This window comes from Pogoniulus pusillus, chromosome 2 (assembly GCF_015220805.1).
Source record: "Pogoniulus pusillus isolate bPogPus1 chromosome 2, bPogPus1.pri, whole genome shotgun sequence".
NCBI lineage: Eukaryota > Metazoa > Chordata > Aves > Piciformes > Lybiidae > Pogoniulus > Pogoniulus pusillus.
Genome location: NC_087265.1, coordinates 34,439,225 through 34,461,838, shown reverse-complemented (window position 1 = coordinate 34,461,838; position 22,614 = coordinate 34,439,225). Strand labels below are relative to the sequence as shown.

At 42.4% G+C, this 22,614-nt stretch overlaps 1 protein-coding gene across 6 annotated transcripts in view; it reads left to right on the top strand.

The window, feature by feature from the left end:
• ADARB1 (adenosine deaminase RNA specific B1) overlaps positions 1–22,614 on the top strand; it is a 76,611-nt gene that overhangs the window by 11,635 nt on the left and 42,362 nt on the right. For all 6 annotated transcript variants that reach the window (XM_064160366.1, XM_064160359.1, XM_064160378.1 and 3 more), the window contains exon 2: positions 12,532–12,568. Coding sequence is in view for 2 of the 6 variants with exons in the window: in XM_064160338.1 (XP_064016408.1) it covers positions 12,532–12,568 (37 nt within the window). In the remaining 4 variants the exon portion in view is untranslated. The remainder of the gene's footprint in view (positions 1–12,531; positions 12,569–22,614) is intronic.

Below are 22,614 nucleotides of genomic sequence, written 5' to 3'. Positions count from 1 at the left end.
CCTCAGGATGGGGATGATGGCACTGGCATCCTCTATCTGAGCAGGGATCTGGGATGGCAGTGCCGTGCTCTCATTTTAGATGAAGTGAAAATGCAACCAAAGCAGATACAAAAGAGACATGGCTCTCTGATTTCCAGCATAGTCATGGTGAGGTGCCCCCTGACTCCAGGTGAAGACTGGCTTCCTCAGCTTTTCCATCCTTTCTTCCACTGAGGCTCAAGACTGGCTGGTGGCTGGGCACTGCTCGGCTCATCAGCTGCTCTGAGCCTGGCAGCTCTCTTCCAGGTGGCCTCAGGAGGAGATGCTTTCTGAAAGGCTGTAGGAAAGCAATAGCACTTCTGTCTAATCTGGTGTACTCCTTGCTCTGCCGTCATCTGCAGCGTACATCAGTTCTGCCTGAAAAGCATCACTCATTTCTTGCCTTCATAAATGAAAGCCTCATTCGGTTCTGTACAGAGCTCCCTTCTAGGACAGATACTGTACAGAGCTCCCTTCTAGGACAGATAGTTGCTTCCCTTGTTTCCTTTTCTCTCTGTGTTTGGCATAGTCATACTCTGATCTGTTCTATCAGGTTGAACAGCTCTTGGGAGGCTTCCCCTAAACTTTCTGCTTTATATCATCCTGTAGTCCTTCCCAGTCTGCCTTCTGCTTTGAAATGATATCCATTTGCAAGAAATGGCACAGATGGGTAGGCTTCTCTTTGCAATTTTGCCATGCCTCATGCACTGCCAAATTCCTGGTATAAACAATTTGTTTGGATTGGTAAATTTTTCTTAACAAAATGTCCCTGCTGGCAGAATCCAGTCCTCTCAAGTTTTAATCCCTCTTATTCTGGAAGTCACCATCATCTCTGCAGGATTAGTTAATTATTATGGTCTTCCACCATTATACCACATTGGTTTATTTTTACTGATACAAGTTGTATTATCTCCAACTCTTTCAATGCCCATCAGAGTGATGATGGTGACTGTTTATGAGTGATGTGTGATTTCTTGAGAGGGGACACTGGCAAAAGCCTTTGGAGAGTCTAGGCAAAGTCAGAATACCTGCTTCTAACCAGTGCTTTGCTGATGCATTCACGATACCTAGTGAATGCAGAGTTTGACTGATGGGGTCCCATGTCCCATGGGGTATGTGGTCTTCTTTGAAGCTTCTCCTGCTCTTACTCAGCAAGACTTTGTCTTTGGCCAGTCTCACTCAGCAGTTGCCTCAACTAATATCTATAGGAATTAATTCTTATTCAAAATGTTGCAATTTTTTTTTGTTCTAAAAAGAACTTCTGCATCTTTTGCCCTAAACATTTTTCCATCTTTCCCAGTTGTAGGGGTGTATTGCTTTTGAATCAGCAAAACGCTTGTGTGGGTTCAAAATGAAGTCCCATCACAGCAAAGAGCAGCAGCAGCAGTATAGACTTTACACTACTTAGGGAATACAGATTTTGACAGCAGCATGGATGTAAGTAAGCACAGAGTACTGAAGTTGAGGAACCTCCCACCAAGATGTTGTAATTATGCTAAATTATGTTAAAAATAATAATCTGAAGGCTCAGTATGTGTAACTGAAGTACCATTTCTCAGCCATTGTTAAGACTTAGGTTTAACTCATGCTGTTTAAAAAACCCCATGCATTTTTTCCCTTTTTGTGAGACTGAAATTTCTTCACTGCTGTTTTCTAACGTGACTACAAGTAGCTGTCACTACACTAACCTGGTTTTGTGAGCAGCCACCATTCTAACCCCCTGTTTTCAAGGAAAAGTAATGAATTTGGAAAGGGCTTCTGCCTGTATATGCACAGAGGGAGGAGAAACACCAAAAGGTAACTGGAAGATGGTGGCTTTTGGCATAAGCCAAGAGATTAGCTAGCTAAGAGCTGATTTACAGGGGGAAATGGCACTTGCTTTGACCCTAGTAGTTAAGTCAGAGAATTAGTATTTTCTCTGTTAATCAAGGGGATAGGCAACCCCAAAGTTCCCATGAGGTTAAAAGAAATTAGGACTTTGGAGAAGCCAATCACCTAGCTTTTTGTGGATAAATATTTTCATGCCCTGCTATTTAACTGTTTGGATTTTGAGGATCATGTGGATCCTATATTCAGGATTTTTTTGCCTATGGGAGTAATGCATCAAAACTACCTCCTATACTCTTGAGTCCCTGTCTTCATACACTCAGATATTTTGGTCCAGTTGCCCTCAGCTGTGGTTTCTGCTCAAGAGCCACTACACACTAGACTTTTTCAACATTTTTTCTGTGTGGAAGTAATGCAAGCCAAGGGTTTGTTCTGGACATGCCATCCTGACCTGTGCCCTCCCTCTCTTTTGCTTTCCTTCTGCCCTATTGGGACTCTTAACAGGTGTTTTCCATGCTGGCCTTGTGAAACTTGTGGATGTATTACAATTTATTAAGAAAGTGCAGTCCCAAGCACAAGTACAGGCTGGGTGGTGAATGGCTGAGAGCAGCCCTGAGGAAAAAGACCTGGAGATCTGGGTTGATGAAGAGCTCAACATGAGCTGGCAGTGTGCCTGTGAAGCCCAGACAGCAACTGTGTCCTAGGCTGCAGCAAGAGAAGTGTTGCCAGCAGGGCAAGGGAGGGGACTCTCCCCCTTTACTCTGCTCTCCTCAGACCCCACCTGGAGTACTGTGTGCAGTTCTGGAGCCCCCAGCACAAGAAGGGCATTGAACTGTTGGAGTGAGTCCAGAGGAGGGTCACGAAGATGCTCAGAGGACTGAAACATCTGTCCTATGAGAACAGGCTATGAGAGTTGGGTCTATTCAGCCTGGAGAAGAGAAGGCTTTGAGGAGACCTTATAGTAACCTTCCAGTATCTGAAAAGGGCCTACAGGAAAGCAGGGGAGGGACTATTTCCAAGGTCTTGTAATGACAGGATGAGGGGTAGTGGGCTTAAATTGGAAGAGGGGAGATTTAAACTAGATGTTCTTTACAGTGAGGGTGGTGAGACACTGGCCAGGTTGGATGAGGCCTTGAGTAACCTGTTCTAATAGTGGGACCTGCCCCTGCTTATGGCGGGGGGGGGGGGGGGATGTGGAACTGGATGGTCTTTGAGGTCCCTTCCAACCTAAACCATTCTATGATTGTAAGTACCATTTCTGTGCAACGTGGCTGTAAAATGTCTAATGTTCTGTGATGGCAAACACTCAGCCCACACAACAGAACGGTGGTGGAAGTCAGATTTTACACCATAAGTGTGGTTGGTGGATTTTTCTTTTTTTAACATGCAGATATTTAGTACTGAATAGCAGCACAAGAAACTACTCTGGAAGGGACAATTTTAGTTTTATGTTAGAGAGATCTCTGGTAGCCAGCTGTAACTGATCCCAAGGAATGCTTCCAGAAACTCAGAAGACTGAATGGCAGTTAATCCCTCTCATAAGTTAGCTTGAAGTTCATCAAATCCACTCATATTTGTAGTGGGGGGGGAAGCAGAAATGTGATTTTAGAAGTGAAAGGTAACACTTCCATGTTCTTAGAAGGGCAGCAGCTGGTTCTTCCAGAAACATTGCAGGGATGAGACACACAGAGAAAAACTCTGAAAGGCGCTGCCATGGAAATGCAAGATGCCAAGAAGACTTGAATTACAAACATTGGGTACTTCCAGTTAGGCTTGTTGAGGCTGCTGCCATATGCTCTCCATGCATGCTCTGCGTGGTGGTTTAAGGCTTATTGGAATATTCTAATAAGAGAAAATGGTACTTTCCTGGAAGTTCAGTGCAGAATGTAACTAAATTAGATCATTGGTTGTAAAAGAATAATAATGATAAAGTCTATATCATTCATTGGCTTGCTAAGAGGTATAAAAAGCCAGTGTATAAACAATCTTCTTGTTCTTAGCTCTGAGGCACTGGCTCTGTTTGCTGTTCCTTTGCTTCTCTCTCTAACTAACTTTGATTGACCAGATAACACGTAAGCTTTGCTGGTTGTTTTCTATCTGTGGAGAGGGAGAGTGGTGTTGACCTTTTCTGGGCTTTTTTGTTTGGGGGCAAGATTGGATTTCTGTATTATTTCTAAATTGTATATAATTGTAAATACATGTTAATATTTTGTGTATATATGCTTGTAAATTTAGCTTTGCTGTAAATACAGCTTTATCTTACTTCCAAGCCATCTGAACTGCTCTGGTAAGTTTTAATTGGGGGAGGGGAAGTTCCAAATACAACACATTGTGATGGCTTGAGAGCAGGCCTCTCTGGTGCAGAAGGCCCAGTTTAAGGTGCAAGTTTAGCTTCCTTCTGCGTTGAAGCAGGTTGTATGATCCCTCCTTCCTTGCCTTGTGCAGCAGGGCAAGGGCCACAGGGTCCTGCAGATGGGTCAGTCCTGCTTGTGGTCCAGCCCCAAGGCTGGGCTGTGAAAACAGCTGCAGCCAGGCTGGGCTAGGAAGGCAGAGCAGTGTGTGCTGGTATGTGATCTGTCCTGTCTGCAAGAAAAGGGCAAGAGGTACAGTTCTGTGCAGCCTTTGGCAACTAGCTTTGGCAGCTCTGTCGCTACCCAGGTTCCTTGGGAGCTTAGCCCCACTCCTGCCCTGCGTTACTCTCCTATAGCCCCTGCTTCAGCCCAGAGCACAAGATGGATATATATATATATACACATCTATGGGGAAGCAGTGAGAAAACAACTGACCAGGAAATGTGATTCCCAGCTAATCACATCACAGCCCTTTGTTTGGGAAAACAGAGTGATTTGGGTTTCTTTTTCAGTCTTTTAACTTCTCTGCCTGAAGTTCCTATATTATGCAAGTTAAAGCCAAAGGATTTGGCCTTCTTAACCCCCACATTAAATGTGTAACATTTATGAAAAAGTCAAATACATACAGTATGCACCTGTGTGCTTTGTGACCACTTGTCTATATCAGTAGGGCAGTTGCTGAGATGGCATAGTACTTGCTATTGCTGTGGGTGCCCTGGCTTTTGGGCCACGTGTGCAGTCCATGGGTTTTGTTTCCCCAGTTTAGTTTGTGCTGCTGGCTTTTTGTACCCAGTGAATGGAGTTTCATGATGTTTTTCCCAGTGGGAAAAGCTGTGGCTGAGCTGCAGGTTGATGGAGAACGATTAACATCATGGTTTGTATCAGACGCTAAGCCCAAAATGTGCACAAGCAGTATCTGCATTAAGGCCTATTTCCAGCCTGTACATTTCCTTGTGATGTAATCTTTTATTGGAATTGTAGCACCTTCTGCTGCTGTTTTATTTTCATATAGGTGCTGTAAACTACAATCAAGATGCCTTCTAATCTCCTCCCTGATTAAATTAATGAAATTGATTGGCTTGGGTTGTATAAGATTTTTTTTTCCTGTATTCATTTGTGTGTGAGGGTATGCCTGTGCTCCTTAGGTCTTGTTGATAGGAGAGGGTCATTTTCATCTCAGTCATGTCACTTGTCCTCTATCAGATGCAGGTAGGTAACCCTATCCTCATTCAGTGCTCTGCTTTGAGATCCAGCAGTAAATTGTGTTGGTTCTTCAGTCTGCAGAAGTGGTCTGGTAGCTCCTGGTGAGGTGTATCTCATTGCCAGGTGCTACTTGGCATGGGCATACTTCATCTCTGCTAACTGCTGCTCTGTCTCCCAGCTTTGTCAGCAGCTAGTTGTTAAATCTGGAGGCTGGAGGCAGCTGACAGCAGCAGTTTGCTTTTCTGCCCGGCAGCTGCTTGGCCGTCCCAACCTACAGTTAAAAGTAAAAGTCTGTGAATAAGGTGTGCTGTTTCAGAGATTCTGCAGCAGTAAACTTTATTTAAGGGCTGTGAGGAGTGACTTCCTACAGTCAATACTAAAGAAGATGCTCATGTGTCCTTAATGCCACACAAAATTTCATGGTTTTGAACAGTGTAGCTAATGTTTTGCATCTTTTTACTAAACACTGATTTTTGGACCAGTTTTCTGAAGTCTAATATTGGAGTACAAAATGGTCATGTGCATCCTATCTTTGCCCTAGGGAGAAAATAAAGATGAAAACAATGAGCCTGCCTTGTTCCAAAGTCTTTAAAATGTCACTGTTGTTCAGATGAAGAAGGCTTTTGCTGCTGTAGTTATGCTGAACATATGTAGAACAAGCTTACAGGTGTTTTTCCAGAATGTGTTAAGCTGAAACCCCAGTTGCTCACCACAGCAGAGATAACAGCTTTCAGCAGCTTTCTGCCTTGATGCAGGAATGTCTACATCTTAGTGGAGCATCTTCCAGTGCCAGAATTGGTTAGTGCAACTGGAATGTGTGGATTATCCCATCACCACCAGTCCTTTAGCCTAAATTCTCATCTGCAGTCAGTCTCTAGCCTAGACTAATCTTTTTCTGCAGCTGTTGTCTAAAAGGTACTAACTCAGAACAGGGAAATTTCAGTTGTTTTCTTACATTCCTTTCTCTTTCAGAAGTTGCTGCTTAGTTTCAAGGTTGCTCTATTGTACTGTTTCAGTTTGACGTTTAAAACAGCTAAATGAGTAATGTAAATGTTTAGACATCAGGTATAGTGAAATAAAGAAAAACAAGATTAAAACCTAGGTTCCCCTGAGGATGCTTATGGTAATTTAGTTCATGTGAATAATTTTTTCGGCTTCTGTCACATTCTCTTCTAAGGTAACAGCATTTATACATGACATGTTGTGATCCTGTGGAAAGGTGGAGTGGCATTAAAATATTTGATTTTGAAATAATGTTGTTTCAGTACTGAAATTTTATATTGAGGCTTTAGGCCATCATAAATACTAGTGCATCAACACATTCTTAATGTAATTTTTCCATTGTAGGAGATGATAAAATTAAAAAAGCAGAAATAAAGAGTTCCTTGCTGATATTATGTGGATATATGAAACTGTTTTTTTTTTGGTGGAAGGATGCTGGAGTGTTCCAGAATAAGTGATAAATGTAATCTGATTTGACACCTGCAGCAAAAGCAGTAATAGCTTGGGCAGTACTTTATGGAGTAGCATTTTCTTTTTTCCTCCATGGGTAGTAGCCTGATTGCTGTTACTTAATAGATGCTGAATTTTCATAGCTTTTGAAGTGTCAGTGAACTTTGTTCCAGTGTCATACAAGCAGATACTTTCTATATGTAAATTCAAGAAAAGAGTGTTGTGTGCCAAGGGAAGGAGGCACATTTGACAGCTTTGTATTGTGTACAAAATGCACTTACTGCTTTCAGCAGCAGCATGGATGTCCTTTTTTCCTGAACTAATTTTTGGTTACAGTAATTGGTTGCTAGTCACTCCTGATTTGTTTTAGAACTTTAAATGAGCAGTTTGAAAGATACAGGGATTTCAGTCTGATAAATTAAGGAAGGTACCATCATAGGTTTCAGATTGCTTCTTCATGTTTGGATGAAAAAAATGGTTTCAAGAGGAAAACCCATCTCTAGAGTTGTGCTGTTGAGCTGAGGTTGTAATTTACAGCAGAGATTCATCTGCTTAGTGCATGCAAGGATGTGTTGTTAGCCTGCAACAGAAGATGCACTACAGATTGCTGAGAGGAGCAAAATCTGCCATGAAAGCACCTCTTCTCTGTGTTTTCTGAGAGAACAGGAGACGAGTGAGACCATGGTCTTAGTAGCTGCTCAGAGCTGATTTCAGAGAAGAGACACCCTTCCCTTTCAGGAGAGCCAGTGGCGTCCTGGCCTGTATTGGGAATAGCATGGCCAGCAGGACAAGGGAGGTTATTCTTCCCTTGTATTCAGAATTGCTCAGGCCACACCTTGAGTCCTGTGTCCAGTTCTGGGCCCCTCAATTCAAGAGAGATGTTGAGATGCTGGAATGTGTCCAGAGAAGGGCGACAAAGCTGGTGAGAGGCCTGGAACACAAACCCTATGAGGAGAGGCTGAGGGAGCTGGGGGTATTTAGCCTGGAGAAGAGGAGAGTAAGGGGTTAGCCTCATTGCTGTCTACAACTACCTGAAGGGAGTCTGTAGCCAGGCAGGGGTCAGTCTCCCAGGCAACCAGCAACAGAACAAGGAGACACAGTCTCAAGTTGTGCCAGGGGAGGTTTAGGCTGGATATTAGGAGGAAGTTTTTGCCAGAGAGAGTGATATGCCATTGGAATGGGCTGCCCAGAGAGGTGGAGGAGTTGCCATCCCTGGAGGAGGTGTTCAAGAGAATACTGTTTGAGGCATTTAGTGCCATGATCTAGTTGACTGGACAGGGCTGGGTGCTAGGTTGGACTGGATGATGTTGGAGGTCTCTTCCAACCTGGTTGATTCTATGATTCTTTGGAAACTGGTGGTGGCAGCTGGAAGCAGGAAGGATTCTTCGTTGAAGGAGAGAGTGATGATGCAGAGTAATATACTTGGAGGGACAAATTCTAGAAATTGAATACATCCAAACAAAAAAAAAAAACCAAAACACCGTCAGCTGCATCTGCTGTGCAGCTGCAGTGTGTTGCCACTCACTTGTGTCCCAGCAGAGGAATGGGCAGATAGTTCAGGCTGGAGTAAAGGTTTCTTCTAGCTGCTCACCTTAATCTGGGGTTGGCAGGCTGAAGCAAGTTTATTTTAACTCATGGAAAGGTTAACTCCTCTGGTGCCTAGGGAGGGTGTAAATCAGTTAGCAAAAGCTGTGTCTGTGTGAAATACACACCATCTTTTGAGTTTCTTGTTTGACCTCTCTGAAATGTTTTGGTGCAATCTGTGTCAGGATGTAAACGGAGCAAAAATCAGCTGACCAATGCAGCTGGCTTTCCACCTCTAATCAGCACTATTTCCTGAAACAGCAGTATAGTTGGAAGTACTGAGCATGCTGGATTTCATGGAACATGTGGTTTTTGGCATATGGATGCCTTAGCAGTTTACCTCTGAGTTTCTCAACTCTGCAAGAGTAAAATAAATAGGAAAATAAATAAGTAAAAGTTGGAAGCAACATGTTTTGGCCTGTCCACATGGCTGGTGGTAAGTATCTCCAGATAGTTGCCTTGTGGTTGGGGAGTTCTTCTTGCAGGTTTCTATCTCAAAGTGGGACCTCCTGTGCTTTGTGGGATGAGCATTTTGGAGGTCTCTGTGGCTGGCTGTCCTTCCCCAAAATTGTTCAGAATGGAATAAATTCTTTTAGTGTCTTGCAAATTTAAAATACGGTGGAAAATCACTGTAAGTTACTGCAAGGGAGCACAGGCACATTTGTGTGTGCTCTCAGTGTGTGGATGCTTGCTCCCTTGGACTTCTGCACTGGTGTCATATCTGGGACTTGGGGCTGCAGCTTCCTGTGAAGGAGCCAAGATGGAGTGCCATGTTCTCTCTGACTTGGTAGTGTGAGCCCTGGCCTGGCAGCATGCTCCTGCTCCTCTGTGCTAGAGGAGATGAATTGGTGTGGGACTGATGGTTTCTGGGCTGGGGCATGTTTGGGCTCTAGAGTTGGGACTTGCAGGATCTCCACCACCTGCTCAGCCGAGGAGGCCTTTGTTGTGTTCAAGGAAGGTGATTGCAGGAAAGCCCTCAAATTTTCCTCCTTTCTCAAATGCTTTATGACTGTTGACCAGTGGAGGCCTCAACATTTTAAATGCATGCACTTCCCAATGTCGTTCTTGTAAGAAAGTTTTCAAAGGGCTGGCAGATTACTTCTTCAGATCACCTCCCTGTCCTCCATGTGCCTTATCAGAGATTCTAGGAGAATCTGTCCCATGATCTTCACGGGCACCAAGGTGAGGCTAGCAGGTTGGTAGTTCACAGGCTCTTCCTTTCTACCTTTTTAAAGAATGGGTTGCCTGACATTCATATGAGACTGAGAATTGATTTACTGATATTTTGGGAAGGGATGATGTAAAGATGCTGCAGGGAGGTGAAGAGCTCCTAGAGTAGCCCTTCTGGCAGGCAAACATCAGTGTCCTTGCAAGAAGTGGTGAGAAAGCATGTTATGACTTGAGCAAGCCCCAAAATACCTATTTGCCATCAGACAGAGCCACATAGGACATGTAGAAGATGAAAGGTCTGTTCCTGTTTTTTATAACAGTGGTATTTCCTTTCTCTCCCATTTAGGGTCTTTACTGGTTTAAGGTGTTGCAAGTCTCATTTTCCCCCTCTGTTTTTCATGGTCTTTCATCAGCAAAGCTGACTTCCTCAGTCCTTTTGCTGGTGGAGGGGGTTAGTGCTACACCAGGACTTTGGCCTGGAGACTGGTTCATGGGGGCCTTTTCTTCTGCTGACGTGGTGCTGGAGCCACAAAAACTTCAGAGCAGAGTGCTCCTCTGCTGAATGAATGTCCTGGAGCCCTCCTTGAGCAAGTGCCTGCCTCCTGCAAAAAGCCACTGTAGATAGCAAAATTTGTCCTGTTTGACTGAGATTAAAATATAAACAAAAAATTAAAGGAAGCATTTTTTGTTGTGGTGTTGAACAGATGAGTGTAGTGTCTTAGGGCTGAGCAAAAGTGCTCAGCAGTGTTTGGGCAAGCTTGCAGCACCCATCCTGCTTACTCTCCCTGCCAGCTGCCATTCAGCTTTATCAGCATGGACCTGGACTGCTGTGGTTTGCCATCTAGAAAACGAAGAGTTAGAAAATATGTGTTTGAATTTTCACTGTAGATACATTTTTAAGTAGTACTGCAAAACTGTTCCTTATGCACTGTGCCTGTGAGCTGTCTGTAGAACTGTCTGCAGCTGTCAGTATACAAGGATTTTTGGCACTTAGTAGTAAACTTACAGTAGGTCTTAAGTGTCTGCTTAGTTTCTTTGAAACTATGAGACACATTATGTAAACCAACTTGAGCTTTACCACTAATGTGTTGTCTGAAATAGAGGTAACTATGTAAAGCAATGCTCATGGAGAAAGGTTTACCCAAATACCTTTTTGTGGTGGATTTTGCCACACATACTGGGATTTCATGTCACACAGCTCATATTGTAGGGGTTTGGAAGAGTCTTTCTTTGTGGATGTGAGGGTACTAGGTTGGGAAAATGTCAAAAGATATACAAATATCTCTATTTGGTGGACTTGAGTGTAGGCCATTGCAGCATAGGAAGCTGACTGGCTGACACTGAGCTGAACTTTTATAGGCATTTCTACTACTTCACCAAGTATACCAAGATATTGGTGTATTTTTCTGGATTATTAGAAAATGCCACTCTGAAGTGTTTGAAATTTGAAATGTGTGTTAAAACCAACAAGGTTTGAAATTTGAAATGTGTGTTAAAACCAACAAGGTTTAATTAATGCAATCTTCTAAGGTATAAACTTTAAATATTATGTCAGATCCTTTCTTGTCTAAGTTGACCCATAGGGTTTAATTTGCTATATATTAATCCAACGGTTTGTACTGTCCACAGCTGTGATTTAAATTGTGTTATGTTTTTGTAAGGTGCCAGCACCCTCTTGTGGGCAGTGTAACAGCAGAGACTTCTTTGCCTTTTCAAGGTGCAGGTATCAAAGTCCTTTACAGGTGTGGGTGGTTCATAGATTCATGGAATGGTTTAAGTCGGAAGGGACCTTGAAGATCATTTATTTTTGTTCTCCCTGCCATGGGCAGGGACATCTTTAACTAGACCAGGTTGCTTAAGGCCCCATCCAAACTGCCCTTGGACACCACGAGGGAGAGGGCATTCATGACCTCCCTGGGCAACCTGTTCCAGTGTTTCATCGCCCTTACTGTAAAGAATTTCTTCCTGCTATGCAGTCTAAATCTGACCTCCTCGAGCTTAAAGCTGTTCCCTATAACACTGTCACTAGAAGCCTTTGTAATGTCCTCACTCTGGCTGCTTGTATGTTTTTGCAGAATGTAGCTGCATGACAGAAATGTTCTGTTGCTTTGGAAAAGTCTCCCGTGATTCCCTGAGCCATTTTAGAATAGTGTATTTTCACACTGATAAAGTCACATAAATATTTTCTTAACAACTAGGAGGCTATCTGTAAAAATAAAGCCATCTGCTCCTCGTTGAACAGCTGTGCAGTTTATACGTATCCATGGAAAGAAGAGAAAAGGTCTTGTAGCATCAGTTCTTCCTGTTGTCCTATATCCTTCTTACCCTACATCTATCATTTATTTCCAATCCCTCTGCTGGTAGTTGAGGGATTGTCCAGTTTTACAAATGCTTCAGGAAAATGCAAATTGATTCCAGTGTCAAGAAACAGTGTCAGTGTTTGAAAAGGGGGTCATAGTGTGAAGTGTTACGTGAATTAAAATCAATAACTTTAGATTTGCTTGTAGGTTAACTTGGCTGTGATAACACAGAAGTTGATTTTAGTTTTAAGCCATTTTTGACCACTTTTTTGGCCAACCCTTTCTGCTAGAAGTCGCAGAAATTGCAGACTGGGTTCTGCTAAATAGCTGCTTGCACCTCTGGGATTTCTTCTGGTCTCAAGCACTAAGCATTGTGGTTCTTGATTTTATTTTTTTTTTTTTCATTTAATTCCCTCCACCAAGCCAGGAATGTCCAGAATTGTTTCACCCCCTCCCTTTGCTGGGGTTAAAGGGGATTGTCTCTGTGACTGCTTATATGCAGTGTGTACTATTTATTGTTACAGAATCAGAAATGTGTCCCTTTTAGTGTCTGGAGTTGCCATTTGTTAATGCACTTAAATTTGTGAAAGAAATAAATACTAATTGTGTTTCCTTTTTTTTTCCAGATAGCAGAATCAGCATGTGTCTGTAATACATTAAAAGGTAAGCACACCATCTTTGCAAACATGTATGTAGCAAGATTCTTTGGTGTGGTGGTTTGGGTGTTCCCTGTCCCCCCACAGTTTGGAAATCACCCAGACTAGACTCAGCGTCTCTGGAAATTGAATGAAGCTTATATTTACAGCTTAGCAGAATATACAAGCAGATATTTACAATATATACAATTATAGACAGAAATACACAAGTTAAAAGGTAATACAGAAACACAGCTCCCCTCCCAGAAACCTGAGTCCCCAGGAGGGGCTCTCAACTGCCCTTCCACCTTCTCCCACCCCTCTCCCTTACCCCAGATCTTGCCTTATGCCCAAGGAGGATTGGAGAGTTGGCCAGAGGGGTTTGGAAGCAGGTGGTTTAATCACAGAGATGGCAGGTTAGGTTAGAGATAGATGCAGCCCTTATCTATATTTACACTGTTATTCTTGTAGATCTCAGCAAGCCTATAAGTGAGGTAGACATCACCATTGTTTCCTTTTCACAGCCTGTAATCTAATTCTTCTGACCAAAACATTCTAGCTAGCTTCAAACTAGCATATCTGAGTTTTGATTGATGCATTCAGCTAGTAACTTGGAGGACAGAATTCATCTTAATGTCTTTGAAGAGTTGTGTAAAACTTTATTATTGTATATGTTGCTTTTTTATGTTTCTTGCACTAAGTGCCTTCAGATATATTGGATCAGTACAGTTTAAAAGTAGAGGAAATATTGTTAAGAAATATCAATCTGTATCTAGTCAAAGTTACCAAAAATGTTCTGACTGCATATTTTCATCCCATCCATATAAATAAAATAATATGCAAAGCTGACATGCAGGACTTGAAAGTTTGCTGAGTGTTTGAGCTGAGCTTAATAACCGTGATGGGAAAGGAAGTAATGTATCAAATTTATAAGTCCATCTCCTGATGCCCAAACATGACTTAAAAATTATTGTTATTATTATTGTTATAAAATAACTTAAAGGTGTTTGAGACTTTTAAAATCTCCTGTAAAACTGCTTTAGATTTTTCTTCCAAATAGCTATCATTTTCCTTAGTACTACTGGGTAGCTGCATCTATTACCTTCTAAAGGAGGATGATGAAAATACTGATGTTACTTACATGCAGATCTAGGCTGCTCAGTTTCTTCCCAGAACAGTTAGCAGCTTTTCCTTGGAAGCACATCTTAAATATGTTTCCAACAGTCATGGATATTTGAGGAGTCCTTGAGAAATTGTGTATGTTAAAAGTTAGACATTCTGTCCTCAAAGTAAGCCAGTAAGAAGGATACAGACAAAAGATACAAAACTTCATAATAGATACATGTTCCAAAATAGTTCACTGTAGACTAAATCTGCAGACATCTTAAGTCATTTCTGATTTAGAGCTGGGCTTGAGACTCTCTTAGTCAAGGGAGCAATAGATGTGAAATCAATTATTTATGTAATGTAACAGTAGATGGTGCTGTTGGAGTGGATTTAATGACTTGAGGAGTTGAACTGCAAGCTGAGGCTATGGTATCAGAGTTCCTGAGGTTCCTGGTGTGCAGCCAGCAGCTTTGTGTTTTGAGAATTGCCGTGCCAAAAAACTGCTCAGGCTCTAATTAGCCTATGCAAATCTAGCAGTTGCTGCAGTACATAGGGAAACTGCTGTTGGTCTCCTTGTGCTTGAAAAATACATGAATTGCAGCGTTGGAGGGGAAAAAAGGCAAAATGAATTAAAGTGCTTACAGAATACAATGTGCAACTATTTCTCCAAAGAGTGTATAAAGTAGGCTAACAATAGTGGCCAAATCTGGGAGTAAATGAGACTTGGAAGGTTTTTTGTAGTACAGTCACAAATTGTTTGGGTGGTTGTCATGAAATAAAAAAGGGAAAAGTAGTGAATTTCTTCTGTGTTCTGTTTCTCCTTCACCTCTCCCCAGGACTTTCCCACTTGCATAATTTGAAGTGAGTCTGATGGATATCTAAAGATAATAGATTACTGCTATGAATTCTGTGAGGAGTGGTTGGGGAAGGAGAGAAGTGCCATGTTTGACAGCAGGCCTGCACCTAGTGCCTCGAGCCACCTGGTGCTGAGAAATCTCAGTGGGCAGGGATGGATAGATGCCATAGCTTCTGGTTCTTCAGGGTGAATTCTCTCTATGTATCAATGGTGCTTTTTCTTCCAGGCTATGTAGATACCTCACCCTCCTTGTCCTCATCGTGCGCAGCTTAATGTGGCTTGAAAAGTCAAACCTGGTCTGAAACTGTTAGAGAGGTGCAGAACTCCAACTTCAGTTTGGAAATAGCACTGGTCAGATGCGCAAGTTCTCTGGCAACACACAGCCAATGTCCATACTGACACTGCAGCTGGTTTCACGCACTAGGATGTGGACACATGTCCTTGCATATGTCTCTCCTTGTTCCTGAGATGCGTAAGGCTGAGGCTACACCAAAGAGGTTCCCTCCTTTCCAAATAACGAAGCATAAACAAATTGGCGTTTCCACACCCAACAGTAAGGTTGTGTTCGGTAGTGCCTTGCTAAGAAAATCGTCCTTCCTTGCCCCTTTCACTTACAGAAGGGTTAATTGTCACATGCGCCTCTTGCGGTGAGTAGGGACCAGATGCAGCATTCGTTCATTCATCTTTGTTCTTCACACAGTGCGTTGAGGCACCCTGTATGTAGTCGGAGGAACGAGCCTCAGCTCGGTGTAGAGAGCACAAGGCAAGGCAGGGGTGGCAGTCCTTTGGGGGGCTGCATCACTGCCTCGTTAGGAAAGGGGTGCAGCAGACTGGCAGCGGTGGACCGTAGGGGTGTGTATGGCATCTTTTCTAGCCGCAGCGCTCGGCATGGGGACCCTCCTCAATGTGGTCTGGCGGCGCTGCAAACGGAGGAGGAGGAAACGATCGGAGCGTAAAGGTAGTGTTTTAATTGCTCTGTGATCAAAACAAAGTAAAGAGACCTGTCAAGGCAGTTTTCAGATGAGATTTGAACCTTCCTTTCTAAGTGCAACTTCAGTGTTTTCAGTTTGGATCTGTAGAGTAAAATAAATACTTTGAACAGGGTCTTTCAGTATCTCCCAACATTTTGTTTGACTTGGCTTTCCAAGTTTGGAAGGAGAGTACTTTTTAATAAACTAAACGTGGATCTTTTCTAAAGCTGCTGCTTTCTGGCCTTTTTCTAACAAGAGTTTGGTTTCATCTCTCAGGTTATGTTTGGTGGGCTTTTTTGTATATGCCATTTTCTGTTAACATAAAACATTAGGGAGCTGCTCAATTTTCCTTTCAAAGGATATGTAGTTTTCCCTCCATGATGAGGCTGAACCAAGATAGCTGTTTAAAGGGTCCTTCACAGCAACTTTTGTGTGTGTAGGGAATATACGGAACATTAAACCAAGAGAAACACAAGCTCATTTTGTACTCATGCAGTATATAATTGCTAGAGCAATATTTAGTTTAAAATCTTTCAAGTAGCTTCTTTGGGAAATAAAGACAAATATCATTGTGTTGGCTTGTATGTTTTCTTCTAGTGTTCTTCATGTCTTTGAAAGTACCTTATGGGGGATAGTGCAATCAAAACCAGGAGGGGGTTAAAAGTGTAAATATACTGTATTTTTTCATGGCTCTACCTATATTGGCATACATTTAGATCTCATTTTCCTGTTTGATGTAAAAAATAAAAGCTTTTATGTACTTCTGCTTGTAGTCTGATCATGCAGGGTATGTTGCTATGCAGAATCGCTTGGTTTTGGGGGGGTGTATCTAGCTGATAGTTGGACTTTGGCTTGCCACTACAAGTTCAAAGCAAAAATCCTTCTGCTGCACTACTGGAGTACAGTTTATACTTGAACTTGTTTTAGCAGTATAGCTGAGAGAAAATAACTCATGCAGCCAAGGGGAAGGCTTTCTCCACAGTCCTATTTCACATAAAAAGTGCTGTATATGGTCTGACCCAAATCAGTTAACTAATAGTTATGTCAATTATTCTTTATTGTTATTTTTGAACACTCTGCATATCTGAGCAGTGATGAATCTTTTCCCTTGATTCTTACTTTTTTTTTCCCTCAAGCTAACAATTTCTCCAGTGATCTCAAGGAGTGTTATTCTACTTGTGCCACTTAATCCCAGAACATTCTTTTTTAGGAAAAAAAGTGAGGGTTTACTCTCACCTGCTGTTGCAGGCAAATACACAGCTTCAATGGAGTCCTTTTGGAAGCCATCAACAGTTACCCAACCTCAATGCTGAAGCAGTTTGGAGACTTTGTGCCTGTAGGACCTGAAAGGTTTCTGAACATCTGTTGCTAAATGAATTATGTACAGCCAGTGAATGAGTTTATTATTGCAGTTTTGAAGGTCAGAGAAGTCAAAAAATGGTTTTCCTTCATCAAAGTGAAACAATAAATGAATTATTAATGATTTCAGAAGTAATCAAGTATGCTTGGCAAGAGAAAAAGCTCATTTCTGTGGAGATCAGCCTGAGTTCAGGGTCTTTTTTCTGAAATAAGTCTATTCCCAAATGTATGGAAGAGCTTTTAAAAATCTTTTTTCATTACCTTTGGAAGCTATATGAAAAAATAGTATAAAATCATGAACTGCAGTGGGAGGAAGTTTGGAAGATAAATCTCCTAATTAATAATGTGTACCAAAAATGTTCAGAAATTCATTTAGTGTTATTTGGACTTTATTACTAAGTATATCTAATTAATTTTCTTGAAAGTATTTCTGAGTTTTAAGGGACTGTTGAGAAACCATTTGTAGTGGCAGTCAGTGATGTGTTACTTGGGTCAGAGGAGTTGTAATGAAAAGCACTCAGCTTTCTACTTGAGGCACTTTAAGAGAGACTTCAGGTGTACTTCACTCCTTGCTTTAGGCACAAAAGTCAAATCCTGGCCTTGGTAGGACAGCTTTAGAGTAAGGTCAGATAGGGTCAGTTGTTTGCCAGACAAAGGGCAGACTCCCTGGATGCTTGTGGAGTCAGTGAATGAAGGATTTGCATCTGTCAGTGTACCAAAACATTATATACATATATTAGTAATTATTTTTCTAGCTTTTCCCTGCCTGGGAGGGTGATGTGTCCAGAGCTTGGTAGGCGGCGAGAGTGCATTATTGAGGTGAGATGTAGCAATGGAATCACATAGGTGCCACGAGCTAGTCCAGTGTGCTCTCCGTGACCCTTTCCGCTCCATTCAGGGTGAGCTTCAGTGCCTGCAGCACAACACCTAGGGAATCAAAGCGTGAGAGATCATGGTTTGTTAGCCTGGGATCTGTGCTAGGTGAGCAAATCAGTGAGGAGAGCAACACAGGAGTAAATTGCTGTTGCAATCCTGAGTGCTGGAGGAAAGTGCTGAGCACTGCAGACTTTTATCAAGTGTGTTTTTATATAACAAAGCAATGAGAAAAAATGTGGTCATCCATTATATGTCTAATTCTTAAACACATATGGTTAAACCTTAAAAGGGCACAAACACTTCATTAACAGAGTTTATTACTCTAGCATTGCATCCCTTATGTGCCTGACAGCTCTTCTGTCAACTATCCTTCCTGGCTGTTTATCTTAGTTTTATGCTTCTAAAATCTGTTTAGCACACTTAGTTTAATTTATAAATTAAATTAAAAATTAAATTGTGTAAATTTTCTCTTTATAAACTTCAGTAATGCCACTAGCAGGCTGTTACACAGTTGGAGACACACAGATCTTTTAGAGGGAGTCCAATGGAGAGCCACAAGGATAATTAGGGCACCTGAGCATCTCCCCTGTGAAGAAAGTCTGAGACACCTGGGGCTGTTAGTCTTGAGAAGAGACTGAGAGGGAATCTGATCAATGTCTATATCTGAGGGGTGGGTGTCAAGTGAAGTGGGACAGTCTCTTTTTGGTAGTGCACAGTAATAAGACAAGGGACAATGGATACAAACTGCAACATAGAAGGTTTCACCTCAACATGAGGAGAAGCTTCTTTATGCTGAGGGTTACGGAGCACTGGAACAGTTTGCCCAGAAAGGTTGTTGAGTTTTCTTCTCTGGAGACTTAAAAAATCTGCCTGGATGCATTCCTGTTGAACTACCCTAGGTGATCCTGCTTCTGGCAGGGGGGTTGGACTCGATGATGTCTGGAGGTCCCTTCCAATCTCTAACATTCTGTGGTTCTGTGAAGTATTTATGCAGCTGAACTTCCTATTTACCTCTACTTTTGCCAGATAGGAAGTTGCTTTTCCTCTGCTTCAGGCTGAAGGAACAGAGTGTTCATCTGCGGAGGCATGGTGCTGAGACCAGAGTGATAAATCAGCTCCTCACGGGGGAGTTCATCCCTGGTACTGCAGCGTGCGGCACCTGTGCAGCATTTCTTGTTTCTGCCTTGGCTTGGGTAGCTCTCACTGATCACTCAGGCAGTGACAGGACTAAGGGGAATGGAGCAAAGCTGGAGGTGGGGAGATTCAGACTGGACGTGAGGAGGAAGTTGTTCAGCATGAGAGTGGTGAGAGCCTGGAATGGGTTGCCCAGGGAGGTGTTTGAGGCCCCATCCCTGGAGGTGTTTAAGGGCAGGCTGGATGAGGCTCTGGCCAGCCTGATCTAGGGTAGGGTGTCCCTGGGCATGGCAGGGGGGTTGGAACTAGATGATCCTTGTGGTGCCTTCCAACCCAGACTGATTCTATTCTATGAGATGGCACTTGTCCCAAGTCTTTTGTCCTTGAGCACACGGTGGTGCTGCAGGAGTAACTGCAGTTTGATGTGCTAAATAAGGTGGCAATTATTTGCATGTCCTGTTGATTACAGTCAGCTAATTTCTTCTTGTTACACTGGAGTTGTGCTGATGCTGTATAATGTAAATGTGAAGGTGCAATAAAATGTTTCTTTAGCAGCTCTAGAACTTAAGAGCGAACTTGGGTTATTTGTTGGTTGTGGTTTTTTTTTCTGACAGGAGAAAAAATCTGTTTGTTCTATGCCTCTAAAGTAGTCACCAAGGTTAAAACTAATAGAAAAATTAAGCCATTCTGAGCCTACCTAGCAAAGTACCAAGTTTAGAGTCAATAGCCATGTAAAAAATTACCTTAATGAATTCTTACGCTTTAAGCAACATCTAAGTAACTGCAGAGACCAAGGCAGCTGCTGTACCAGCTGCCTAGCTTGTGCTGCACGCTTGTCTTGTTTTCCAACTCTCCCAGTAAATATGTTGAGGCAGGAGCAAATGTGAGTTTTGAGAACCAAGTTTGTTAGGACAGTAGCAACACTTCATCTGGTCTGTGAGGGATGCGCATTGCTGGGCATTATGCTTCTGCAGGCAATAAATCAAAGCAGGAGCTAACTTCTTCCTGTTTTTCTTCTGGTTCAGGCTTGAACCTGATACTTGCATCATTTCTCACTCTTCCAAAATCTCACTGGCCTAGTGCAGTGATAATAGCACTTGACTCTGATCACTGAGAAGAATTTCCCAGCTGCTTGCTCACACTTTTGATCTTTATTCAGTTATGTGTATGTCATGGGGATGCAGATGTTTTAAAACTGATGTGTTGCTTCTTCTGTTGCTGTAGAGAAATCTGTAGAGAAATGTTTCCCCTCAACTGTTATGCATAACTGTGTGTAATACTGTCCCTAATATTACTAAATAGTCTGGTTGATGGTAATATTAGTATGCCACGAGTTACAGCCTTATTGGTAGTACAGAGTAAGTTAGCATTGCAATCAGACTTTTTCTGTGGTAATAGGAAAGCAAATTTAAGCAGCTTTTACAGAGCAAATAGAAGTAGCCTATTTATCAAAAGTTCTGCTCAGATTTCTAATCTCTTTAAGGGAAGAAGGATTATGTGATTTGTATGATCCTCTCCCTTCGCTCTGCCCATCTGCTTTAGCAAGGACAGTGACCAGGAGTGAGAGAGATGCCCAAGCCAGCAGTGCTGCAGTGGATGGTGCACTTTGTTGTTAGAAATCGATGAGCCAGGTGTTTCCAGAACTCGTGAGCTTGATCCTGCACACCTGCCTTCAGCTGTTGTATTACAGGAAGCCCAGCTGATGGCAGAGGTCCTCCTGAACTTGTCTTGCTTGTATTCAAAGTATGCTGTAGGATAACATCTCAGATTTTCTGAGGTGATGTCATCTTTCTGAAGTCTGTTGCTCCCTAGCCGGGACTAGCAAAGTCTCAACGGCTTAGTGTCTCTGGCTTCTCGTTTGTGTCGCACTCCAGCAGGAAACAAAGCAAGGTGCCTGGTGTCATGTCCTCCCTTCCTCCTGCTGCACCTCCAGCCATACACATCCCGCATGAAAGCAGTTGTCTCTAAAGTGTGGATGTTTATTTTGACATTCTATGGAAAAGATCTGTTTTCCCTTCCCAGTTCTCTCACTCATTCCTTCTTCCTTGTAAGTATTTCTGTTGTTCGTGGGTTATTGCTGGCATTTGTGTACCTGCCATTTGAGCATCACTGTGCCAGCCTCCAGTGTCAGTGGGCCTAGGGACAGAAAGTACTGCAAGAAAGGCAATAAAACACGTACTTGCCAAGGCTAAACATACAAAGATTTGCAATTTCTTGTTCAGCACAACACACTAGCATAACAACATGATGACCTACAGGGGAAAGGCTGGTAGTTCTTTCAGCATTCAAGAGTGGCAGGTACAAGAAAGTTTTCCATGGCCTGAGCCATTCAGTGTAAGAGTGCAAAGCCTATTGATGCTCCATGACTTTTTCCTTCACTTTAATAGTGGATCTTTTGTTAAAAGTGTAAATCTGTGCTTGGTTTTGGGGTCCAGTGATTGCTGTGTTGTGGCATTATGAGATTGGAGTGATTACCTAAAAAGCAATAGATGTTAACTACTTTCTTTGTTTTCAGGAAAAAAACAAAACAAACCCACAAAACTCATCACCCTTAAATTAGTGCTTTTGATTTGGAAAAAAAGAGTTGCCTTCTTTCAAACTGTTTTCTAGGTAGATTACATAATTTGCATGTCAGATGCTTACATTCACCTTTAGATCTGTGGCTCTTGAAGCGGGAGTCCCTGTTGTTCATAAAATCTGTTTCTCCACAGCCAGATAAGCTGTATGTAGTGTCCTCTGAATGTTTTGTAAGTAAGAAGGGCCACATGCAGGAGCAATGGTTACATTACCCACTCTGTCCTTCACCCGATATGGGGTTACACCTTTCAGTTGCCTCACTTACAGGAGGGATCTTGTCTTAGGATTTAAGCAACCAAAGCAAACATTCATCAGTTTGGTGCTACATCTTTAAACTTGTGGTGGTTTGGCTGTTACCTGCCCCCCCACACTTTAGAAGGTACCCCAGCTAACTCAAACGGGCTCTGGGAATATAAATGAAGCTATTTATTTACAGCTAGCACAATATACAAGCAGCTATTTACAATATATACAGTTATATACAGAAATATACAAAGTAAAAGTAATACAGAAGCACAACTCCCCTCCCAGAAACCTGAGTCCGCAGGAGGGGCTCTCAACCACCCCTACACCTTCCCCCTGCCCCTCTCAACCTTACCCCAGTTCTCAGGAAGAGGTGCAGCCAAGAGGTTAAGGAGCAAGGTTAATGGCGGTGAGGTTAGGGAGATGTATCTCAGTCTGAAGCCAAAAGCAGAGAGAGAAGATGGTGAAAAGTGTTATCTAATGTTTACTTTCTTGTTCCCATACCTCTCAGCGAGACTGTGAGGGAAGGAGACATCACCAATGTTTTCCTTTCACAGCCAATTATCTACTTTCTCTCACCAAAACATTCTAGCCTGCTTCAAACTAGCACAAAACCGCTTGAATTGTTTGTGTGGCAAACTGCAGAATGGATTTGGCATTATTTTGGAGTTTAAAAAACAACAGCAACAAAACAAATGGTAGTGAGATCAAGTAATTTACTTTCAGATGAAAACTGCTGTAGTCACCAGGAAACTGCTGTCATCATATAAAATTCCAGTTCTTGCAAACCTTGTTGAATTCACAGCTCTGCAGTGTGCTCCTCAGCTACAGAAGCAGGCATTTTGGGCAGATACTATGTGAGAATTGATCAAAACCCAGGGACAATCCAAAGCAAAGCCACTGCCCAGGCTGCTGCTTTTAAAGGAGATTTTACAGGGTCACAGGATGTTA